The sequence below is a fragment of the Pezoporus flaviventris genome, unplaced genomic scaffold (assembly GCF_033815535.1).
Source record: "Pezoporus flaviventris isolate CSIRO_AGI_PZ_B2104156 unplaced genomic scaffold, CSIRO_AGI_Pfla_v1 ptg000016l, whole genome shotgun sequence".
Classification (NCBI taxonomy): domain Eukaryota; kingdom Metazoa; phylum Chordata; class Aves; order Psittaciformes; family Psittacidae; genus Pezoporus; species Pezoporus flaviventris.
Genome location: NW_026892564.1, coordinates 8,484,667 through 8,506,089, shown reverse-complemented (window position 1 = coordinate 8,506,089; position 21,423 = coordinate 8,484,667). Strand labels below are relative to the sequence as shown.

General features: G+C 38.2%; 1 protein-coding gene across 5 annotated transcripts in view; it reads left to right on the top strand.

Moving 5' to 3' along the window:
- The window catches only part of SYT1 (synaptotagmin 1), a 272,094-nt gene that overhangs the window by 124,080 nt on the left and 126,591 nt on the right, over positions 1–21,423 (top strand). For all 5 annotated transcript variants that reach the window (XM_061454714.1, XM_061454710.1, XM_061454712.1 and 2 more), the window contains one exon: positions 17,954–18,142. In XM_061454714.1, the coding sequence (XP_061310698.1) occupies positions 17,971–18,142 (172 nt within the window). In that variant the 5' untranslated portion in view covers positions 17,954–17,970. The remainder of the gene's footprint in view (positions 1–17,953; positions 18,143–21,423) is intronic.

Here is a 21,423-nt window from a genome sequence, read left to right as displayed (position 1 = left end):
GAGGGACTCTTCATTAGGGACTGTAGTGATAGGACAAGAGATAACGGGTTAAAACTTAAACAGGGGAAGTTTAGATTGGATATAAGGAGGAAATTCTTTCCTGTTAGGGTGGTGAGGCACTGGAATGGGTTACCCAGGGATGTTGCTAATGCTCCATCCCTGGTAGTGTTCAAGGCCAGGCTGGATGAAGCCTTGGATGGCGTGGTTTAGTGTGAGGTGTCCCTGCCCATGGCAGGGGGTTGGAACTAGATGATCTTAAGGTCCTTTCCAATCCTAACTATTCTGTGATTCTATGATTCTATAATCATAGTTTGCTACTCAGAGCTCTGCTTATTTACAAAATCTGTATATTAACTATAGTATTTACTTAGTTCTCACTTACAGTGTTCATAGCTCCTCCCAAGACAAGGAAGGTGATTCCTGCATACAAGAATCCCATTTTTAGCTACTTATAGTTTATTCTTTTTAAACAGCAAAACATTTCAATCATATCTATGTGAAACAACAAATTTGCTGCAATCTGCGGTTTTAAATGTGCTTAGAAAATACTGTCTTCAGGCATTCAAAACAAGAACTGTGATTATTATTGAGTGGCTAATGTGAAGAGATTATTCCAAACATTAACTCTTCCTTTTTCCTCTGCTTTATATCCCTGCCTTACTCAATAAAAATAAAGTAAAACAAACAAACAAAAAAAATCCAGAGGCAATAAATGTGGAAAGTTTCATTTAAAGGAAGAAGGGATGATAGGCAGGAGCATACAAAAACCTGATACGGCTAGCCTTGAATCTACCAAGCACTAGGTAGTAATGACTAAAATGCTTCAAAGCAATATGTAATGCATTTACTATAGGGTGGAAGAAGCAGTTATTCTAACATCAGAAGTGAATTTGGTTATTTAACTTCTCAGCTTCTTGAACATTATAGACATTTTAGTATAACTGAATGAAGATTACTTGGATGACTATTACTTTCCCATATTTACAGGGCCTAACCATGATTCATGCTTTGTGTATGAAGTATGCAATAGAAATGTAGTAGATCTTGGAATATAGCCAAGAGTTGTTTATGAGTATAATACAGAGATTTACTATACTAGGTTAACCCTTTAAAACTATATTCAGTCTAGTTTAATACAGGTTAGTACCCATCCTGTATAGTATATAATGTCTGGCAGTGTTTAGAATCAGATGCTTCAACTGGCGTGCAAAAAATCCTAAACCATCTTGTTGTGGAGTAATTTGTCATGTAGGAAATTTCTCCTAACCCTTTACTGCTGACAGTTTGAATGCGCACAAAAGGAATGAGAGTTTGTAGCTTTCCAAGGGGAGTGAAGGTAGTTTCAGAAGTGAGTGTGGAAGAAGACTGTTTAGGTCAGATTGCAGTTCACTTCCCTAAGGATACATCCCATATCTCTCTGTTTACACAAAATACTTTTTTTTTCCTTTCTTGTGCCTCGGAAGAGAGGGTTCTTGGTTGTATATGCCTAGAAACTAATCAAAGAAACTTGTTAAAATATAAACCCAAAAGAGTACAGAGTTTTATATTAACAAAATTTAAAAATTGTTCCTGATAGATTTCCAAGATATGATTTCCTTTTACCTTTTCAGTTCTAGTTTCCATTACAAGTGCAAGTCATGAGCTCCGAATATAGCCAATTAAATTTGGTACAGCATCATTAAGCAGCAATACACAATGAGAGGAATAGGTTTGCTTAAAAAAAAAAGAACTGTCCTTTATTTTCTATGCTATTCTAATGAATTTTCTTACACAAATCTTTTAACAGTCCTGTGTTCAACAAGACAGCCATTTTAGATTAAAATTTCCATCAGTCCTAAACTATTGTGCCTTTTGAAAGTAACCTGAAAAGAATTGGTTATTATTCACTCCATCTAGGCTAAATGAATAGATTTATTTGCTTCTGCTGAAGTGTGAGCACTTGAAGTTATATTTTGCCAAGTGAACCACTTCCTTAGTCCGTTGGATAGACACAGAGTATCAGGATCTACAAATGCATTCTAGAGAGTATTTATTTTGCACCGTAATTAACATTCTTTGTTGCTTTTTCATTGTTGGTGTTCTAAAAGGGCAGTCTCTGCATCAAGCACTGTCTGAAGTCTTGTCTTCTGTAACTGTGCTGACCATTCCCACGTGTAGGTAGAATGAGTGCTGAAGAAGAGGCATGTTTGCTGGTGAAGTTGCACTGTCTTCTGAAATTGGGTAATGCAGGCTGACAAAAGCTGTTTCTATTAAGGTAGCAACATACCTTAGGAGTTTTGCTGACATGTCTGCACTGCAGAGATCTGCTGCGTAGCCATGGACTCAGTTAGATAAGCAAAACTGAATAGAAAAAACAGAGGAAGGCAAGCAGGAAGGAAGGGACACTTGAAAGAAGGCAGGCAGGCAGGAAGAGACTGTTGATGAGAACAAGGGGAGTTAAAAGTAAGATAGGGTTTTGCTTCATAGCAAGAGAATTCTGAAGGTGTAGGAGGAGATTTGTCAAAGGCTGTCTAAATTTCACTTTCTGAAAATCTCTTATTACACAGATACTGAGGTAAGATAGAGGGAAAGAATAGAGAACAGAAGAGGGAATGTGTGGAGGAGGGATCTAAAGAGATAGGCTAAAGATAGTTAATGAAGCAGAGAAATGTGATTCTTGGAGTAGCATGGCTGCACACCAGGGTAAGGAAAAGGAGAGCAAAATGACAGCCATGAGCGAAAGGAAGAAAAGAGGCTAAAAACACCACATAGAAGAAAGTTATCCTTGAAAGAAGGTATAGTACTTTATTTAATAAGAAACAGATATTAATGCAGATTGGGTTGGGATATCAGGTGATAACAAGGAGTGTATGTGCCTGAGCTCGCCTGCATGAAGATGCTGCTGCAATGCAAAACAAGGTGCTGGTTCTGATTATCCAAACTGAAGGCCTGTACAATATATCATGGCTTCCAGTAAGTCAACACATGTACATATCAGGTGTAAATGCAGCCATGAATGCCTTTTAGGCTAGTATGTTATTTTGACATATTTCACAACCTTTACTATTGACCAGATTCTCAGTTTACAGCAGGTATCACTTGCCCATTTTGTCACAAGACGGCTTGTCACAAGAATTGTGAGTAGTCTTCAGCAGAAAGAAGGAAACTTCACTTACGCTACCACTCTTTCAGAAATTACTGCTGCTAGTACTACACCGAGCTGGATAGTGTCTGTACTGTATATCTGAAAAGTCTTGATTCAAGTATTGCAGAGGACTCAGTAAAGTATGTAATGATCATATAACTAGAGGTTCTTGTTATGCTAGATAAAAAAGTAGAAATACAAAGGCTCCAGGAGTATCTTTTGAGAATTTGAAATGGTAACTTCAGTGTTCCTGTGGCACAGCCATAGATAAGGTCCCTCTGAAGTGAGCTGTGACCAGGGGACTTGATGCTGTAGGGCAGTTCTCATCTGCTGCAGTGTCTCACCTTGTTAGGTCCCCACTTTGAATCCAGTCCACTCTATCAGCAGAAAAAGCTGTTGTGTTGAGCTCTTCCAGTGTCACAGGCAACATGATGTGTATGGCATCACAGCTTGCTTGGTGAAGTTGCATTAAAGGGCTACATCACCTCCCTTTTATTCTTTAAACTGTCCCCTGCTAATGATAAACTCATGGGGCTGGAATGGGGATAAGCAAATAGCTAGTGAAGGAATCACCAAGCTTTAAGTCAGGAATTGGCAAACACAAAAAATAAGAAATGTTTGAGTAAGGGAGGTGAAGGACACCTGTTGAGTCTAAACTAACAAAAGAAGCATACCTTTACATCATTTTGACTAAAGTTTCACCTTGTGTGAAGGCAAAGGCATCACAGTGCTTCAGCCCTCCTGATCCTTTCCTGCTGCTGCTTCTAAAGTCACAGCCTCCAATTTTTTCCCATTGATAACACTGTCAGCCAGTGCCTGGCTGATACTTGCTCTTTAGCATTTCTTCTACAAGAGCCGACAGTGTTTCGGAGAGATGCCACTCTCCCTCTTTGGAGGCAGCCAGCTGTCACTATATTTTCTTCTCTCCCAATGGTGTATTTTGGCAGTAGTTTTCCTTTGCAGCTGTGACTACAATTTGCATTTGGAGAGTATTGGTTTAGAAAGAGAAGGTATTTAACAGAACTAACAATTACTGTTTTCAAATGGTTGGAAAGGTGATGAAAATTCCAGTCAGTGCTTGTGCTTGTGGATTAAAATCAAATATCACTCGTTGCCATAAATGCTGCTTCTCTCTCCTACTGTGACAGCTGATAATGGCTGACACACAGATGCCACATTAGCCCAGGTTTCAGTAGGAAGGGACTTTCAGTGGGGACTTACTTCTCAGTGTGGCTCTGGGTTTTTTAAACTCTTTAAGGAAAGCTGTCCTGCATGTGTGCAGGGCAAGGCAACTGCACTTGTTCCTAACTTCTGAGGAGATGGCTTGTTGTTCTTCAGGTGCTCTGTGAACTTAAAACTGTTCGCTTTATAAAGAGCAGAAGACAAGAAAAAAGTGCTACTTTGTGCGTGTTAAAAGAATTAGATAACACACTTTTCCATTTGCAGAAGTCTTTTTTGTCTAGGTTTAAACAATTTTAAATTATCCTATTTGTGTTTTGGCAGCAAAAAGTATGAACAGAATGAAGTTCAAATCTATGTTGTTTCAAGCTTTTAGTTTATTTTTTTTTCTGACAACTAATAATAAACAAACCAGAATTACAGGCTTATAGCTAAAGGTTTAGTAGTTGCTGCTTGTTTCAAAATTACCTTGAAGCGGTATTCTTCTTTTCATCTTTCTTTTCTCTTTGCTAATGTACTTTCCAGCAAGGCTAATTCCTCTTTTCTTCTCCAAGGGCTTTGTTGAACTGAAGGCAAAACTTTGACTTTCGTCTCTTCATATTTGTGGCAATCTTTTTCTTGTCACACTCAAGACTTTACTGCATCCACTTGCATTCCATTGTGAATGTCCCTTGTGCTCTAAACCACATTTTCTGCTTTTACCTCAGAATGCTTAAATTATCTATTCTATTCTGTTCTGTTTTCATGAAGAATCAGCCCTTAGCAACTAGATAACAGCCTCATACTGAAGATTTCTTCCTTTATACACTATAATACATCTTTTCTCTTCCAAAGAGATTTCTGGAGCTCATCAAATGGTCGTGCTACAGAACAATACATTTGTGTGCTTTCTCTCAAATATCTTTTCTATTCACAGAACTTTGAAACGCTAACTTATTTATTACTGTCTTCTAAAGAGAAAGCAAACAGTTTCATCAATCATGTTGAATCCCTTTGTGTTCTCTTTTTATAATGTAGGTATAATCTCTGAAAAGCTTTTGGCTGCGTGTTTTTCAGAGAAAGCCAAGGATTTCTTTAATAATTACTGCTACATTCATTATAGAGGACCAAGCTCTTGCGAGTAGTGCTGGCATTATCTTTTAATTCCATGCCTGCGTTTACATGCTTTCATGAAGACAAAATGCCATGCCACAAAGCAGAAACACATATACTGAAAGGGTCTTAAAAGGTCATGTTAGGCTCCCTACATCCTGCTTCAGGTTTTACACAGTATCCTCATGCTTTTCCAGAGAAATACACTTTGATTTACAGGTTGCAGAGGGCAAGAAACAGCTACCAGAGGAGGGAAATAAAGTTATCACTTGTCTGTCCTGGGCACTCCTTCCTTTTGAGCACATGGAGCAGTGGAGAGCATGAACCTCTGCCTTACGTCATTCTCCTTGTTGGCCAGGTTTACCAGCCAAGCAGTGGTAGCATAGCCTTGGAGGATGTGTATCGTTAGAGCTAAAGCTCCCCAGCTGCAAGTCTGCAATGCCACACAGTGCTCAGCAGACCACAGATCACATAACAGCAAAACTAATACTGTTTTCAGCTAAAAGTTTGATAAATGTATATTTTACACCAGCTATAGTGACCGAAAATTGTGGGAACTGAATGCATAACTGTTTGTCTTTGTTCTCTCCTCTGTGACAAGAGAGAATTGCGTTTTCCTATGCACATATGACCAGTAAGATTTTTGGTTTAGTTTTTAAATGGATCATGGTTACAGGTTAGGGTTTGTGATCAATGAATGGTTATAATACCATAGCTATATATATAGCTTTGCAATAAACAAAGAGAGAAAAAAGGAAACTGAGCAAATACACAAAAAAAGCATTATCGCATTGAAGCATTCAATTAGACAACATGATCATCCAAGAAAATAAGATCTAAAACAGAACAGATTTTTACCTGCATCCCTTCTTTTGATGTCCCACTTGGACAATTAGCTCAATCACCTAAATTTACAGGAAAACTTAGGGTGTGTGAAAATGTGCTATAAGGCATTTAACTCCTAGAGATCTAACTACAAGAGCAGTACCTGTGAACTGGGTTAAAAAACAATGTTCCTGTAACCATCCTGAAACCAATGAGGTGTTCAGAGTGGTCCAGGTTTAATTACCAGTAGGTTAAGTAAAATTTGCTCGAGTTTCCATCCACAAACTTGAAAAACTGAAATATCCTACTTACATGCTTTTGATGAACAGCACATTCCCTCCAACAAGCACTGATTCAGTGGTTTAAAACAAAGAGCACTGTACTGGGCAGAAGGAAGAACAAAATTGGGAAAGCCAGCAATAGCAATAAATCAGCCATGCCTATTAAGTAGGATTTCTATCTCCCTCAGGTTGTTTTGGCAATAGCGCTAACCTTAGTTGCCCTCCTGCAGCAGTAAGTGGCTAATGAGGCAGAATGGTCTATCAATCACTGCCTCAGTCAGAATGCTACTGCAGACGGTTGTCCAAATTTAGGGTAGATCCATCCCTCAGTCTAAAAGGGCATGATGCTCTGGGGCTTTACCTGCCATCCTAGATGAGGCACTCAGGAGGACAGCTTTCAGAATTCAGCCGAGGCATCTCAGTTGGCCTCAGTACACCAAGTTTCTTTCAAAGATGTGCTGAACTTCAGGTGGAAGTAGGGAATATGCATGATCCAGAAGGGTCATAGCATCCAACAGAGACACCAGGCTGCTTTTGTCATCCTATTGTACAAGCAGAGTGAATCCAGGTTGTGGATTTGATTAGAGGATCCCTGATGCTGTGCATATAAATAGCCCTACTCTTTGCAACCTTGGGCTCTATCAAAGCTTTAGATCAAGCTTCCCATATAATATCTGGGAGATGTCAGTACCTCAGAGTGGGCTGCTCAGCAGCCAGCATGCTGAGTGAGAAGCTGCCTAATCAGCAGGGTATGCTAAAAACAGGAGTGACTCATAAATTCTGCTCCCCCTCTGAACTGTCGCCAGCACCTTCTTCCAGGTGATGTTTGTGCCCTTTCCTGAAGGTGGGCTTGCGAGTCCTACATTTAAAAAGCTGAACAACGATGACTCTTCCCTTTTAGAGAAGCACAAATGGAGGCAGCAGCCGTAGGCTAAGGGCTATTGTTTGCCCAAATTAATTCAAAGCTACTTCATGTGGGATTTCTCTGGTCTATAGAAGAGGTGGGAACATGGCCACACCAAGTATTTCCATGTACAAAAAAAAATGAAAGTTTTAAATTTATGAAAATCCTAGATTACCATTCAGCCCTTAACTTTATTTAAACAAAAGATATCCAAGCAGTTTACATTTTTCCTTTTGTTTTATTACTTCCTCATCTTTATTCTGTTTTTTTTCTCTAGTATTGCTCATGCATGAGTTGGATACAACATTCTTTTGAATGAGATACTTGCTAAATTGTTCATATACAGAAATAATTCATAGAACCATAGAATGGTTTGAGCTGGAAGGGACCTCAAAGACCATCCAGTTCCAACCCCCCGCCGCAGGCAGGGACACCTTCCACTAGACCAGGTTGCTCCAAGCCCCGTCCAGGCTGGCCTTGAACACTACCAGGGATGGAGCATTCACAGCTTCTCTGGGCAACCTGTGCCAGTGCCTCACCACCCTCATAGTAAAGTTTTTCCTAATGTCTAATCTAAATCTACCCTCTTTCAGTTTAATACTACTGCTGCTTGTCCTGTCACTCCATGCCCTTGTAAAAAGTCCCTCTCCAGATTTCTTGTAGGCCCCTTTAGGGCCTCTCCAGATTTCTTGTAGCCCCCCTAGGAAGACTGCTATAAGGTGTCCCCTGAGCCTTCTTCTGTAGGCTGAGCAAGCCCAGAAATATTTGTACTGACAGTATAAATTAGTGCTTCTACTAATACTTTATAAACTGCCTCAGCTTACGGTTTTCAGTTGTTAAAATAATTTCAGATATGCAAAAGGGCATCTTTTAAAAGAATGACAAGACACTGTAGGGAACACATGGATATTAATCTCAAATTAGGAGCTTTTTTTTTCTTTTCAGTAGAAAAATGTTACAAGTTAGGAATTAATTGTCATGTAATTGATTGATAATTTTCCCTCCTGCTGTGTGCAGAAAGCTATTGGGTGATGGCATATCATTCTCAACAGGGGGAAAAAGTATCAGTCATTATGGGACAATTAGTTCCAATTTCCAGTATTCTTCTTCCATGTGCTGATAAGATTGCCTTCAAAGTGTAAGTACAGCAATTAATGATAAATAGAAAATAAATTTATTTTATTTTTAACTCCAAATAAACAAATCTAAATGCAGATGCTTCCTATGCCCCCATGCTTTTCTTTCCTGGACTGGTGACATTCATGAAACAGTAATTTTCATGTAGCTGCAATTAACAGAACCTGTCACAGTCAATCAGTTTACATTCATGATTTTGCAGCATTGTTCCTGATTTCAGTGCTGATATTAAATGGCTTAAGAATGCCCCGAAAAATCTTTTTCTCAGCATCACAAGTTATGAAAATTGTGTATTTCCCCACAAACCCACCATCTGTTTACAAGAAAATTCTTGGACTCAAACCGTCATTGTTTGCTTTATTGACAGGGCAATCACAATACTTGTTTAGTCAACTGATAGCAAGCATAGTAACATATCATTAATGCACATATGGGAGGAGTATACCTATGGTGTATACATACAGATAGATATATTTGTGTATGCCGAGGTACTTTGCATGTACCTGATTGATGTCTGTGTGATGAAATACTGGGATTTTTTAACACTTCTGTATCTACCTGAAAAGTCTGAATCTTTTATTACACAGAATGTGCAAATTTTGATCTACAAAATTCTACAATTTTTTCCCATTAGTAGACTTGGGTGATGCATCTTAAAGCTTTAATGCCAAAGACCAACTGTCTACATTTTTCTAAATGCCATCTATATAGTCTTGTCATAGGATCTGAAAAACTAGCTGTACTTCCTTCTCCCACCTACAACCAAGGAATGGAGCCCAAATTTCATGTGCTTGCCTACAAGGATATAACTCCGTGCCTTCAGCTGTAACTGTGGAATCTGCAGTAGGTTTCAAAAATATAACTAACTGGTCTTTAAATTTAGTTTAGAGTTGCATTCATGATGCAGAGAAGGAATGCAGTCTTACTGTGTTCTCCTTGTTTTCTTACCTTTTTGATACTGCAGATCTAATGTAAAAAAACACTTGATGGTGAAGTTGGAATGTGGTACTCATTAAATTCAGCATATATGACTGAATATACAGAGCAGATCTTTTTCAGAAAGAAGGTGGAGTTTTTATATAGTCACTTGTCAGAGTAGAATCACACTCTAAGGTGCCAATTATTTCACAACCTATGACCAAGGCTTAAGTCATGTGTGAGGTAGCATGGAATTGCACATCTCATCTCCCCATGTTTGGTTCCTTAGTGCACATACTGTTCTGCTTGTTCCTAATTAATTTTACTAACCCCATCCTTACTGAGTGCAGAAATTGGGACACAATAGAAAGAAATAGAAGGAAGAAGGGAAAATAGGGAATTTAGAGCTATGACCCACAGATACCAGAACACGAATATTAATATCATTCTCCAATACAATTTCTGATGTCCTCATGAATTCTACTACGTCATAATTAATCTCTATGACACTTTTCTAGTTTATAGGCTTTATTAGAGCCATTGATTGGATAGTAGCCAACTATGTGAATATAAATTGATTTTATGCAATGTACACAAGGAATTTATTGATATAAAGGGCTTAATTATTTGTAGGGTTAGTCTAAAATTATTTTGGAACAGCAAGTATTCTCTGTGGACTGAATTAGAATATCATGCTTAAATTCAGTTGAATGCAAATTTTTGTATGAATTCTTTTGTCTTTCACTGCTGTATAAAGGAAGTATGTAACCAAATATCAGGGGAGTAGAAATGCAGATTACAGCTTCAGGAAGCAAGATATAAGCATGTAAGATGACAGAATGATCATGTGGGAGGAAATTACTGTAGTTTCTTTCTTTCCCTTATTCCTATTCATAGCTAGCAATTATCAGTCATTTTGAAGTGGTGTTTACAGTAGTAGAGGAAGACAGAGGGGTTAAATTATCCATATTCTGATGCTTTGACAAGAAAACATGAAACATGACAACAGTGTCAACATGCAGAGAGACAGAGCTGTCTCTAGCCCCATCACCTCTAAAAACAAAGGAAACACATGACTAAGAAATATTGTATACTTAGGGGGGAAAAAAAGATTTTCAGAACATGGTCATGGCAGCAGGAATTTATGTAGAGAATCTGTGCAAGATATTCATAACTGTTGACTTACTGCAGTGCTCTTTGCTCTTGATTTTTATGTTTCTCTGTAGGCTGCTCTGACTCCTTTGGATTCGGTGTGCTCTTCTGCACTGCAGGAGCAGAAGTTTGAAGTGCAGTCAAAAAATTACAATTTTTAGCTGGAAAGAGCATAGTGTTGGCTTCACTGTTCTGAGTTAAATTAACAGTGGTTTTATCAACAGCTTAAGGAGTGAATCTGAAAATATAATTTTAAATAGCTTGGTACTGCTAAATATACAGTGATTAGCTGTTCATAGATAACGTATCAGACTGAAGTTCTTTCTGAAAATGCAAGACAAATATTCTCTTGCACGGAGTTTGCAGCATAAGGTATTTCAGATCCCTATATGTTAAATGCTTCTGCCATATTTAATAATGCGTGACCAGGAAGCTGAAAGAGAAGCATGTAGATTGTGCCATGTACTAAGGGATTTGTCCTTTTCCAATGTTCACAGTGTCTATATCCCTTCCAAAATACTCAGACGTTTTAGTTGTTGGCTGGGCAGATCATTTCCTGTGTCATTATATGGTTAGCATTGAAACATGCTCATTGCAGGGGGGTTAGTCTAGATGATCTTTAGAGGCCCCTTCCAGCCCAAACTATTCTGTGATTCTGTGGTACGTTGTAATGATATCTATTAAGTAAAATGTATTTAATGTGACAGGGAACTAAAAGGGGTGCAGGGGTAATTCGAGGACGGAGGGATTGCTGGGACATTTGTTCTGCCTCCACAGCAGCGGAGACAGGACACCTGGTTTGCCCTACCAGATTCTTCATCAGAACGTTTTTCCCCATGAAATGTTGGGCCTTTTCTAAAGCAGTACTAAATCTGAATTGCATTGTCAGCCTTTGTAGTAGTGGTGAAAAGGCTGTTTTGATATGACATCTTAACCGTGACCTTCTATTCTTCTGAAAATGTAGTTACAGACCCCTTTTTGTAAAAAGCCAAGTAAGTCTCTTTTCTGAGCTTGTCTTTTAAAATGAATGTCCATTAGTGAAGCTGGGAAGATAGATAGTTGTCGTGGTTTAAAACCAGGCAGAGGGCTCGTTCACTCACTCCCCCCCTTTCTTGCTCTCCCCCTACTCCTGGGGGGACAGAGAGGAGAATTGAAACGAATGCAACTCCCACAGGTTGAGATAAGAACAGTTTAGTAACTGAGGTATAACACAGATCACTACTGCTACCACCAATAATAACAATGATAAAGGAAATAGCAAGGGAAGAGAAAACAACACCTCAGCACCAGCCGACCGATAACCCCCCCCCCCCCAGCCCGACCAAGCTCTGACCGATACCTCCTCCAACCCCACAGTCCCAGCCCTTCCAGGTAACTCCCAGTTACCTCCTGGGCATGACGTGCTGTGGTATGGAATACCTCTTTGGTCAGTTTGGGTCAGGTGTCCTGTCTCTGCTTCCTCCTGGCTTCCCCTCCTCCCTGACAGAGCATGAGGCTCACAAAGTCCTTGGCCAAACCAAAACATCCTTGTTATCAGCTCTGTTCCCGAGCTGAAAGTCAAAACACTGCACTTCACCAGCTACCAAGGAGGAGAAAAATGACTGCTGCTGCTGAACCCAGGACAATAGTGTGTTTCATTAATAGGAAGATGAATGAGTAAAAAATGCATTATTAACATCCCTGAATACTCAAATCTAGGAAGAGATAGTTTATTTTAGATATCTTTAGACATCTGGTAATGTTCTCATCGTCTTAATGATGAATTAATTTCATCAAAAACAGTCTAATGGAAAGGGTAAATTTTCAATGTGGTGTCAAACCTTTCTCTGGTAACACTGCATGCTTATCCTGGACATATCAGCGCTGAAAGCTAATAGTTTCTTTCTCTTTCAGTGCACAGGAGCTGTAAACAAAAATGACAGAGGAACACCCCTGTTGTTAACGTGATTTTTTTTTTCTTTCTTTCTTGGGTACGTTTTGTGATTACATTCCAAACTGGATATAACTGCTGAGGTGAACACATTCGGGATGCTGAAAAGTTAAGGTGTCCAGAAAATGCCTTTTAACAATACACATTCCGATTTAAAACTTTGCAGGCTTATTGAGGTACAGTGAATAGCTCTATTACAGTTACAGCATTAAATATTGAAAGAATGATGAAGGAATGGTGACAGTTACTTCTGAAAACTTACAGTTCCACACAGGAACACTATATTTGTATGCTTTGATAGATTTCATTAGTTTTAAATTTTAGTCTGGTAGAAAATGTGAAAGGCAGCAAGGTAAAAGGATATTTTCTGGAAATTCACTTGGAGGGAATGATTTGGTCAGCATGCGATGTCTGACCTATTTCCTGTCTCACTCCACGCAGTTTGTATTCAGCAGTTAAGGAGAGGAATGAGCAAAATTAAATTGTCTGTTATCCGCCATGTAGAGGGAATGTCACCAGCTTTATTTCCATGAGATTAAGTATTCACTAAGTAATTTTAGCTACTATGGTATACCCACAGAGAAACAATATGGGTTTTGGTTGTGGGGTTTTTTTCTCCGGGTTGTTTTTTTCTTTGGTTGGTTTTGGTGGTTTTTTTTGTTTGTTTGGGTTTTTTTTGGTTTTTTTTGTTTTTGTTTGTCTTGATAAGCCTATTGTAAATCTCCCCATGATTTGCTAGAAGATGATACACTACCCTGAGTTTTGCTCTCCTTGCAAATCCTGAAAATCACCCTTTCACATGAATCACTCTGAACATGCCACTGGGTTCACATTAATTTCTGACTATTCAGTTTATATTTAAAGTTTGGTGGGGGTTTGGGGGATTTTTTTTTTTTTTTTTTTTTGTTGATTGGTTTTTAGGTTGGGTTTTTCGTTGGGTGTTTTTTGGTTTTGTTTTGGGGGGGGTGTTTGGGTTTTTTTTAAATAATTTAAACAAGAAAACGTTTTCATGGGATTAATCCCCCCAGATTGTCTACATCTTACTTTGTATATGCCAGAATGTTTACAAGGAGTCTGTTGCCCTTGGAACATATCCTTTAAACTCTGATTTTGAGAGCCTAATGTAATCATCCATGTCTGAAATCTTAGTCTCCTTTACTCCTCTATTAAGAATAGTTGCTACTTTACTACACTCTCAAGTGGTGCTTTCCAGCAGGACTCTCACCTTCAGGATCAATATCAGCATACAAAGACAGTCAGCTAATACTTTGTGTCTCTTGCTTCTTACAAATCTCCAGCGTGCATTTGGAAATTATGTGGTTGCCTCATTTTCAGAGGAAATTCCTTAGAAATTATGTTGACGCTTGAGCTGATATAGTATTTTTGTTAGTGTTTCTTGCATAGGTAACGGAAGGTTCTAAACCCCTGACCTCCTCAAGGGTTCAAATCATCATCTCTGGATTTTCAGTCAACACTTGCTTATTTCTCTATAGAGACAGCAAGCATTACTTCAAAGTATTCCACGTATTTGCTCATTGTTTTGTTTCACATGCCTTACAGTGATTATATGGCACTAGTATGGATAAGCAGTGGTACACCAAAGAATTGCCATGCTTAGGGAATATAGTCTACTCTTTTATAGAAGCATGAAAATGAAATTGTACTTTTATTTATGACTGAGAATGTACTCTTATTTATGGCTGCATATTGCACATGAAACATGTTTCATACATAGCACTATAATCATTGTAGCGAACACTGAACTGGAAATCATAATTGAATTCTATGACATTTCATTTTTCAGCCTACAAGAAATTTGTGCTTGCAACTACCATTTCATAAATGGCAGATAATCTGCTAGTATTCTGTAGATCTTTACCTTCAGCAATCACTATGGCATTAAAGTAACCCCTTTTGTTGTAAAAGGCCAATTTAAGTCCAATTATTCAGTATTCTGCAGTCTCTAATAATACCATAATGTTTATACCATTATTGTGGAAAGCAGCAGGGTTACAAGAATAGCAGCCAACAGATGTTACCTTTTTAAGGGAGTGAGCATGTGCTCTTCAGAAAATTCTTTACTGCAGAAGGCTTTTGCAGAGACAGGATTCTTTTTCAGCCCGTTCACACCTATTTAAAGTATCAGGACAGTGTCATTAGCGTGTAAAGGTCAAAGGCTCTGTGGAAAGTCTCAAAGCATTTGTTCATGCCTCATTACATGTAGTGATCTCTAAGGGCACTGGGATTCTACCAAGGGTTGTTCCTGGAGATCAGAGGAATAATCTGTTTTGTTATTTTTTCCCTTTTTTTTTTTTTAAATAAATGAAAGTGTAATGCTTCAAATTTGTACTCCTAATATATTTTCAAAATACAGCTTCAAAACTGGAAGCAAATAAATTACATTTTCCTTAATTTTTAATTAGCTGAAAGTCATCACTGCAAATTGTGTCTTCCATTACAAAATAAAATAGTCAACTGCCAGGCCTGAAATAATTAAGCAATATATTATAATTAAGCAATTTAATTTTGATTTAATTATGATATATCATGCAACTTGTCTTCTGATTTAACTGACATTCATTGACAAAATGCTATAATATAAACCAGCGCTAATGTTTAAAGCTGATGGCTCTGCATGTTTTGCTTCATAGTATTTGGCATTCATCAGAGCATATGGAAAAAGTCTTCTAGTCTAGGGGAGCTAGCATTTTATTTCATACTACCCAAATTATGCTCTAGATTTTTTTCACAATTGTTATTTTGGGAGGCAAGTGGGAAAGTCTGCAGATACTAGACTTGAGCCAGAGTTTATGGATATTAACTGGAATCTTTCCATCGATTTCTGTCCGCTTCAAATACTGAACTGCTCCCATGTTGTTACAGGCAAATAGATAAGACTGCATGCTTATGAAATATTTATGGAGCTGCATCGTATACATATTCTGTGTCAACATGAACATGATTTTATATTAGGCTAGAGATCGTGAGAGCAAAGGCAGAAGTGATGAGCAGGCAGGGAATACTGCTTCATTCAGTGCTGCATCAATAAAATTGCTGCAAAATATCCACCAAACAGCTTCCTCAGAACAGGAGCACCCCCCTATTTAGTTAAAATCTCTTTCATTGTATGACAGTATTAGAGAATGGCTTGTATTACAGACTATGTGTGCAAACCCCTGTTTAATGGCAAGAATGGTGAGGGTGATATACAAAGATACATTCTCCCTGCAGTCCAGATCTGAGTCTGCAGGTCTTCATGACTGTGGGCTCATGGAAGTAAAGTTGAAGGACAAAAAGTCAATTCTTTTTTTGATTTAGTGATTTGAGCACTCTCGGCAACATCCATGAAAGCAGTCACAAGGCAGGAAAGCTCATGATTCATCATATTGCATGAAGTCAGACACTCTTACGCCCCTTTAATTTTGATGTGTTGCCTTTTTCTCCTTTGGTGATGTTTAAATTTCTCAGCAAAAGATCAAAGGCCAAATGTTTATGTCTGGGCTGAGAGCAATTGTACACTCAGAGCAGTAATGAATGTTTGTTATCTCTCGAACCCTTTCACCCTCTGGTTTTCTGAAGAAAAACAGAACGATTATTCAGAGCAGCGATAGTTAGGATGCTGCAGAATATCAGAACAATGTGTTCAGAAACAATATATACATTTCAGCCAACCTTCTTTTGCTAGCAGAATCACTTTGTGCATGTCACATCATCTCACCTTCACCCCACTGGCCCAAAACTCTTTGCTTTGTAATTGTGGTATGTTGACCCTGGCTGGACACCAGGCGCCCAACAAAGACACTCTATCACTCCTCAAGTGGACACAGAAGATTAAATGTAACTTGAAACTTATGGGTCAAGATATGGGCAGGGAGAGATCACTAATTACCATCATGGGCAAAACACGTTCAACTAGGGGAAGTTAGTGTAATTTATTGCCAAACAGATCAGAATAGGATAATGAGAAATAAAACCAAATTTTAAAAACACCTTCATCCCTTCCTCCCTTCTTCCTGGGCTTAACTTTACTCCCAGTATTCTCTGTCTCTTCCCCGCCAGCAGAGAGGGTATGGGGAGTTGCAATCAGTTCATCAGATGCTGTCTCTGCTGCTCCTTCCTCCTCAGGGAAGGACTCCTCACTCACTTCCGCTGCTCCAGCTTGGAGTCCTCCCCAGGCTGCGGGTGGATATTGGCTCCACTGTGGGCATCCATGGGCTCCAAGAGGAGATTCACTCCACTGTGGACCTCCATGAGCTGCAGGGGCACAGCCTGCCTCACCAGCACCACGGGCTGCAGGGGAATCTGTGCTCTGGCACCTGCAGCCCCTCCTGCCCTCCTTCGGCACTGACCTGGGTGTCTGCAGAGCTGTTGCTCTCACATATTCTCCTTCCTCTCTCCCAGTTGCAATTGCCGTCATGCACGTTTTCCCCCACCACCATCATCATCACTTACTGATGGGCTCAGCCTTGGCCAGCAGTGGCTCCATCTTGTAGCCAGCTGGCATCGGCCCGTTTGGACATGGGGAAAGCTTCTGGCCCTGTACCCAACCACTACACAAACCTTGCCATGAAAACCCGTTAGAGTAATTTGCACTCAAGGTTTTGAAAAATGCCCTTTAAACAACATGAAATTAAAAATATGCTGATGCAGGATTATGATTGTGACAGCCTCTCAGATATTTAAATATGGCTGCATTTAGATACCCTACAGATGTCGTAGTTTCATGAATACACTGAGACATCTGAATAATTTAAGAGAATATTGTCAGTAGCAAATGTCACACAAAATAACTGGAGGGAAAATTGCCTTCAATAAGTGTAGATAAAAATGGATGGAAGTCAGTTTCTGTTTAATATACAAGTTACTTAAATAGGAAACAATAGGGTTTTACTTTGAGAAGAAATCTTGAACTGTTTTTATTATATCCTTATCACTTTATTTATCTTATAAAGACATTTCAGCTATGATCCACACCTCTGTAGCGCTCATAGAAAAATAATTCTGTAAATAGTCTGTGAAATTTGCACGTAGGAAGTGGTTATTACCCAATTTGCTTACACTTTCAGACTTGAAGGAGAAAATGTAAATCTGCATGAGAGCTTTACAGTAATTTTGAAGTTTCAAATTCAGCAGTTCAAAATGCAACACCATTGGAGAAGAACTCAAAGAAATAAAATAATCCTGGCTGAAATTAACCCCGCAAAAGGCTTCATGTATTTTCTAGTAAGGATTTTATGAAGGTCATGAAGCAATATGCTGGTACAGTTGTATTTACCCAGTAAGCATGAGCACCAAGAGATATTCTGCCTATTTAGTCATTTGTTGATGACAGATCCATTCCAGTGACTTTATTTTTTTTCTCTTTTTTTTTTCTGTTTTTTATTTATTTGTTTATTTATTTATTCCAACAGCTTACCCAGGGGTTAAAATGGTGAGTGAAAGTCATCATGAGGCCCTGGCAGCACCCCCAGCTACCACAGTAGCAGCAGCCCCTCCAAGCAATGTCACTGAGCCAGCCAGTCCCGGAGGAGGGGGAGGAAAAGAAGATGCATTTTCTAAGTTAAAAGAGAAGTTCATGAATGAACTGAACAAAATTCCACGTAAGTAAAACTTGATTGGTTAAAAAGCTTGTGTTAGCAGATTAGATTGAATTAGAGATTTTCTTCTCTGTCATTTCTTTGGACAGCATACTAAATGTTTTCAAGTCAAAACTAGAAAAATCAGAAGGCAAACCTGGTTTAGTAAACTACTCAGAATTAGCTGGAGAACAGAAAGGGTCAAACTCATACAATCTGAGTCAATTCTTGGTATGTCAGATTGTTTTGGTAATTTTTACTGATGATTTTTTGCTGAATCATCAAAACTGGAATGGCAGAACTTCACAGTGGCCATGGGACCAATAAGTAAATATTTCCTAACTTTGGGTTTCATGTTTATGACAAATGTGTGTGGGCATATTATCTTAAAGCAGAATTTCGCCAGAACTCAAAAATACTGGGAAAATAAGGGAACTGTGTATCTTTGGGGATTAGAAAATGTGAAAGTGTGAAAATGTCTTTTAAACAAGGAAATAGCTCTAATACATCAGTAATATATTAAGATGATAGCCATGTTTTTCCCACTCAAAATTCTGTTAGATCATCCATAATGTTGTTTGCGTGAGTTCCTTTACTATTCAGAACAGTTTAAAAGTATCAATGTATATCTCTGTGAAATCAATAGGGTTAAAGTCAGCAGGGTTCTTTTGGTCTGTAATAGAAAGTATTGATTTAAAGTCGAATCCTCAATTTGTTCACATTTATAAAAAAAAATAAGCATTAGCTTTTTGCTCTTGTCTATGATAATTCTAAGGTTCTTGAATCTGTTTGGTATGTGTTAGTATGCATACACTGGTATTAAATATACAACTAATTCAATATTGACAGTGTTGTTTCAGCTAATAAAGAAAAAACCTTTTTGTTGCTGACAGAAAAATTACCTAATGATGCAAGGAGATAATTTTGCCACTTTTGTAGACATGAAAGTGAAGGCTGTGTGTGCATGTGTGGTTTAACAGCAGGCATTAGAGAGTCATTCAGTCTTTAATAGTTTTTACATCAGAAGAATAAGTAAATGTAAAATATTTTCAGGGATGTATTTTAACATATGTAAGAGCTTTCATTTTTAGAAGGTTATAATTTGTGTAACGAAATGTTGTGTGACTGATTAAAGACACATAACAAATTAGAATATTAATTGATTTTTTTATCTCTGAAATGGATCGTGGCAATCTGGCAGATGCGATTTTTGCAAAACTGAGAGCAAGCAGCTTTGCTCTGTCACTCGAAATTCTCACTTGCAAGAATAGAGGTGTTACGGTGGTAAGAAGTCCATATGTCATTAGATAGGTAATCTGCACAGTCCAGTGCAGACCAAACTGAAATGAAATTGCACAATGATACCATGGGAAAAACAAAACTACTAGAAGAAAAAATAATGAAAAAAAAGAAAAGACCCCAAGGGAGAAGGAGCGCTTGAAACGTTTGTTTTTTAATTTTTATCTCACCATGCTATGTAAGTGATGTAGATGAAACTTTTATGTAAATATTCTTTTATTTTTAAACTTGGATTTTAACCTCACAAAGGTGTGAATGGTTTCCAGTAGGAGAAACTCTGTAATTGGCAAGTCTAGGTAAAGGTCTGCAGATAGAGAGGAACTTCGAATGCAGTACCGCATACTTTTTTAAAACAGCAGTGGAACAAGTGGAAGGTCCAGTCTGGCAGATCTTTCCAGATAGAAATGAATAAAACTTTTTTTTTTTTCTGTTCATAAAAACAAAAACAAAACCAAAACAAACTTAATGCTTGCTGACAAACATGTACTAGGCCTTAAGACAAGTCTTATTTATTATGAAATGAATTGTAATGTATATAAAATATGGTACCTTGTGTTGATAGTGAGACCAGAACATATTGTCCCCATTTCAGAAATCTAGACTCTTATCCAAGATCATGCGGTAATTTTTTTGAGAAATAAACCTGGGGCAGTCACAAATCCCATGCCAATTGTCTAGTCTCCTTCTAGAGGCTACAGATGTGTTTGGATCTTCCCAGCATCTCCATCCCCAATACTTATATTTATTTTTTCCGATTTTACCATTTCAAGAAGAAAGATAAATGTTCATTGTGCGGGTTTTCTTAAATACTTATAATCAGTTATAAACTAACACTAACAGATCACCAAATAAGTTTATAGACTACCTCCAAAATATTTGGGGCAGAGAGGAGAGGAGACCTCATTTTCCTTTTGGAAGATTGTAACATTTCCTTACTATTTGTTTGGTTTATGTCAGTAGGGGGTTGTCAGCAAGGTGTTGTTAGCCCATTGCAAAGCTGAGGATTTGTCATAGAAAAGCTGTCGGAACCTCACCTCCTACAACTGGTTGCAATTTTTTTGTGAATCTCTCTTAGAGCAGAATGTAAATTTTTTCCATCCAAATAATTTTTATAGTGCTTTTCTAGGGATTTCTTTCTGTGTGAGAGAGAATAAATGCAGCGAACAGCCCCATTGGGACAGCACAGATGTTTGGGTGTAAGAACGCTTCCAAGACCATGGAGCATGGTCAAAGTGAAGAGCAGACCCCAAATCTTACACATAGCAGAGGAATGACATAGTCAGCAAGTTCTCTAACCTGTGCACATCACTGACAAGCCTGTTTTGTAGTTCATGTACTTTCTCATTTTAAACTTCCAAAGGTCTTGTTTCATCTCCACGTGACAGGGAAGGCTTTGAAAGTTCAGTAGTTACCGTGAAAGGGTTTTTTTTTCAGTGCTCTGTTGTCTGCGCACAAGGGAGAAATCAGTTGCCTCTGCCTAAGGTGTCTGCAGATGGAAAATAAATCATGATGCTTTAATGGATTTATAGCAGGATAGAACAATACGTACCCATATTGTGATAAAGGTCACCTGCAATCAACTTGGCTGGAGTGATAGAAAAGATGAGCTATGGTAGGGGCTGATTTATATATAGTCTCCTCTTTCTGTTTTGGGTTGGTTGGTTTGTTTGTTTGTTTTTCATAGAAATTGCATAGTCATGCTTATATTAAAAAAACACATTCAAATAGTGGAATACATGATGACAAAAATAAAGGTACAGCAAACTACACCCAACTGAATAAATACTGTTCCTATCACATGGCTTACAATAAAATAGTAATCTTTTCAGAATAATATGTTTTGTAAAACACAGAACTCACAAGTTAGTCTAATAGTCTACACATAGTTAACTAAACAAAAATATCAGGATTCATATGAAGAATTCACATTACAAAACTGTAAGATAGGGTCTGTGCAATTTAAATTATACCAATGTTTTCTTCAGTAATATATGCACCAGAGAAGT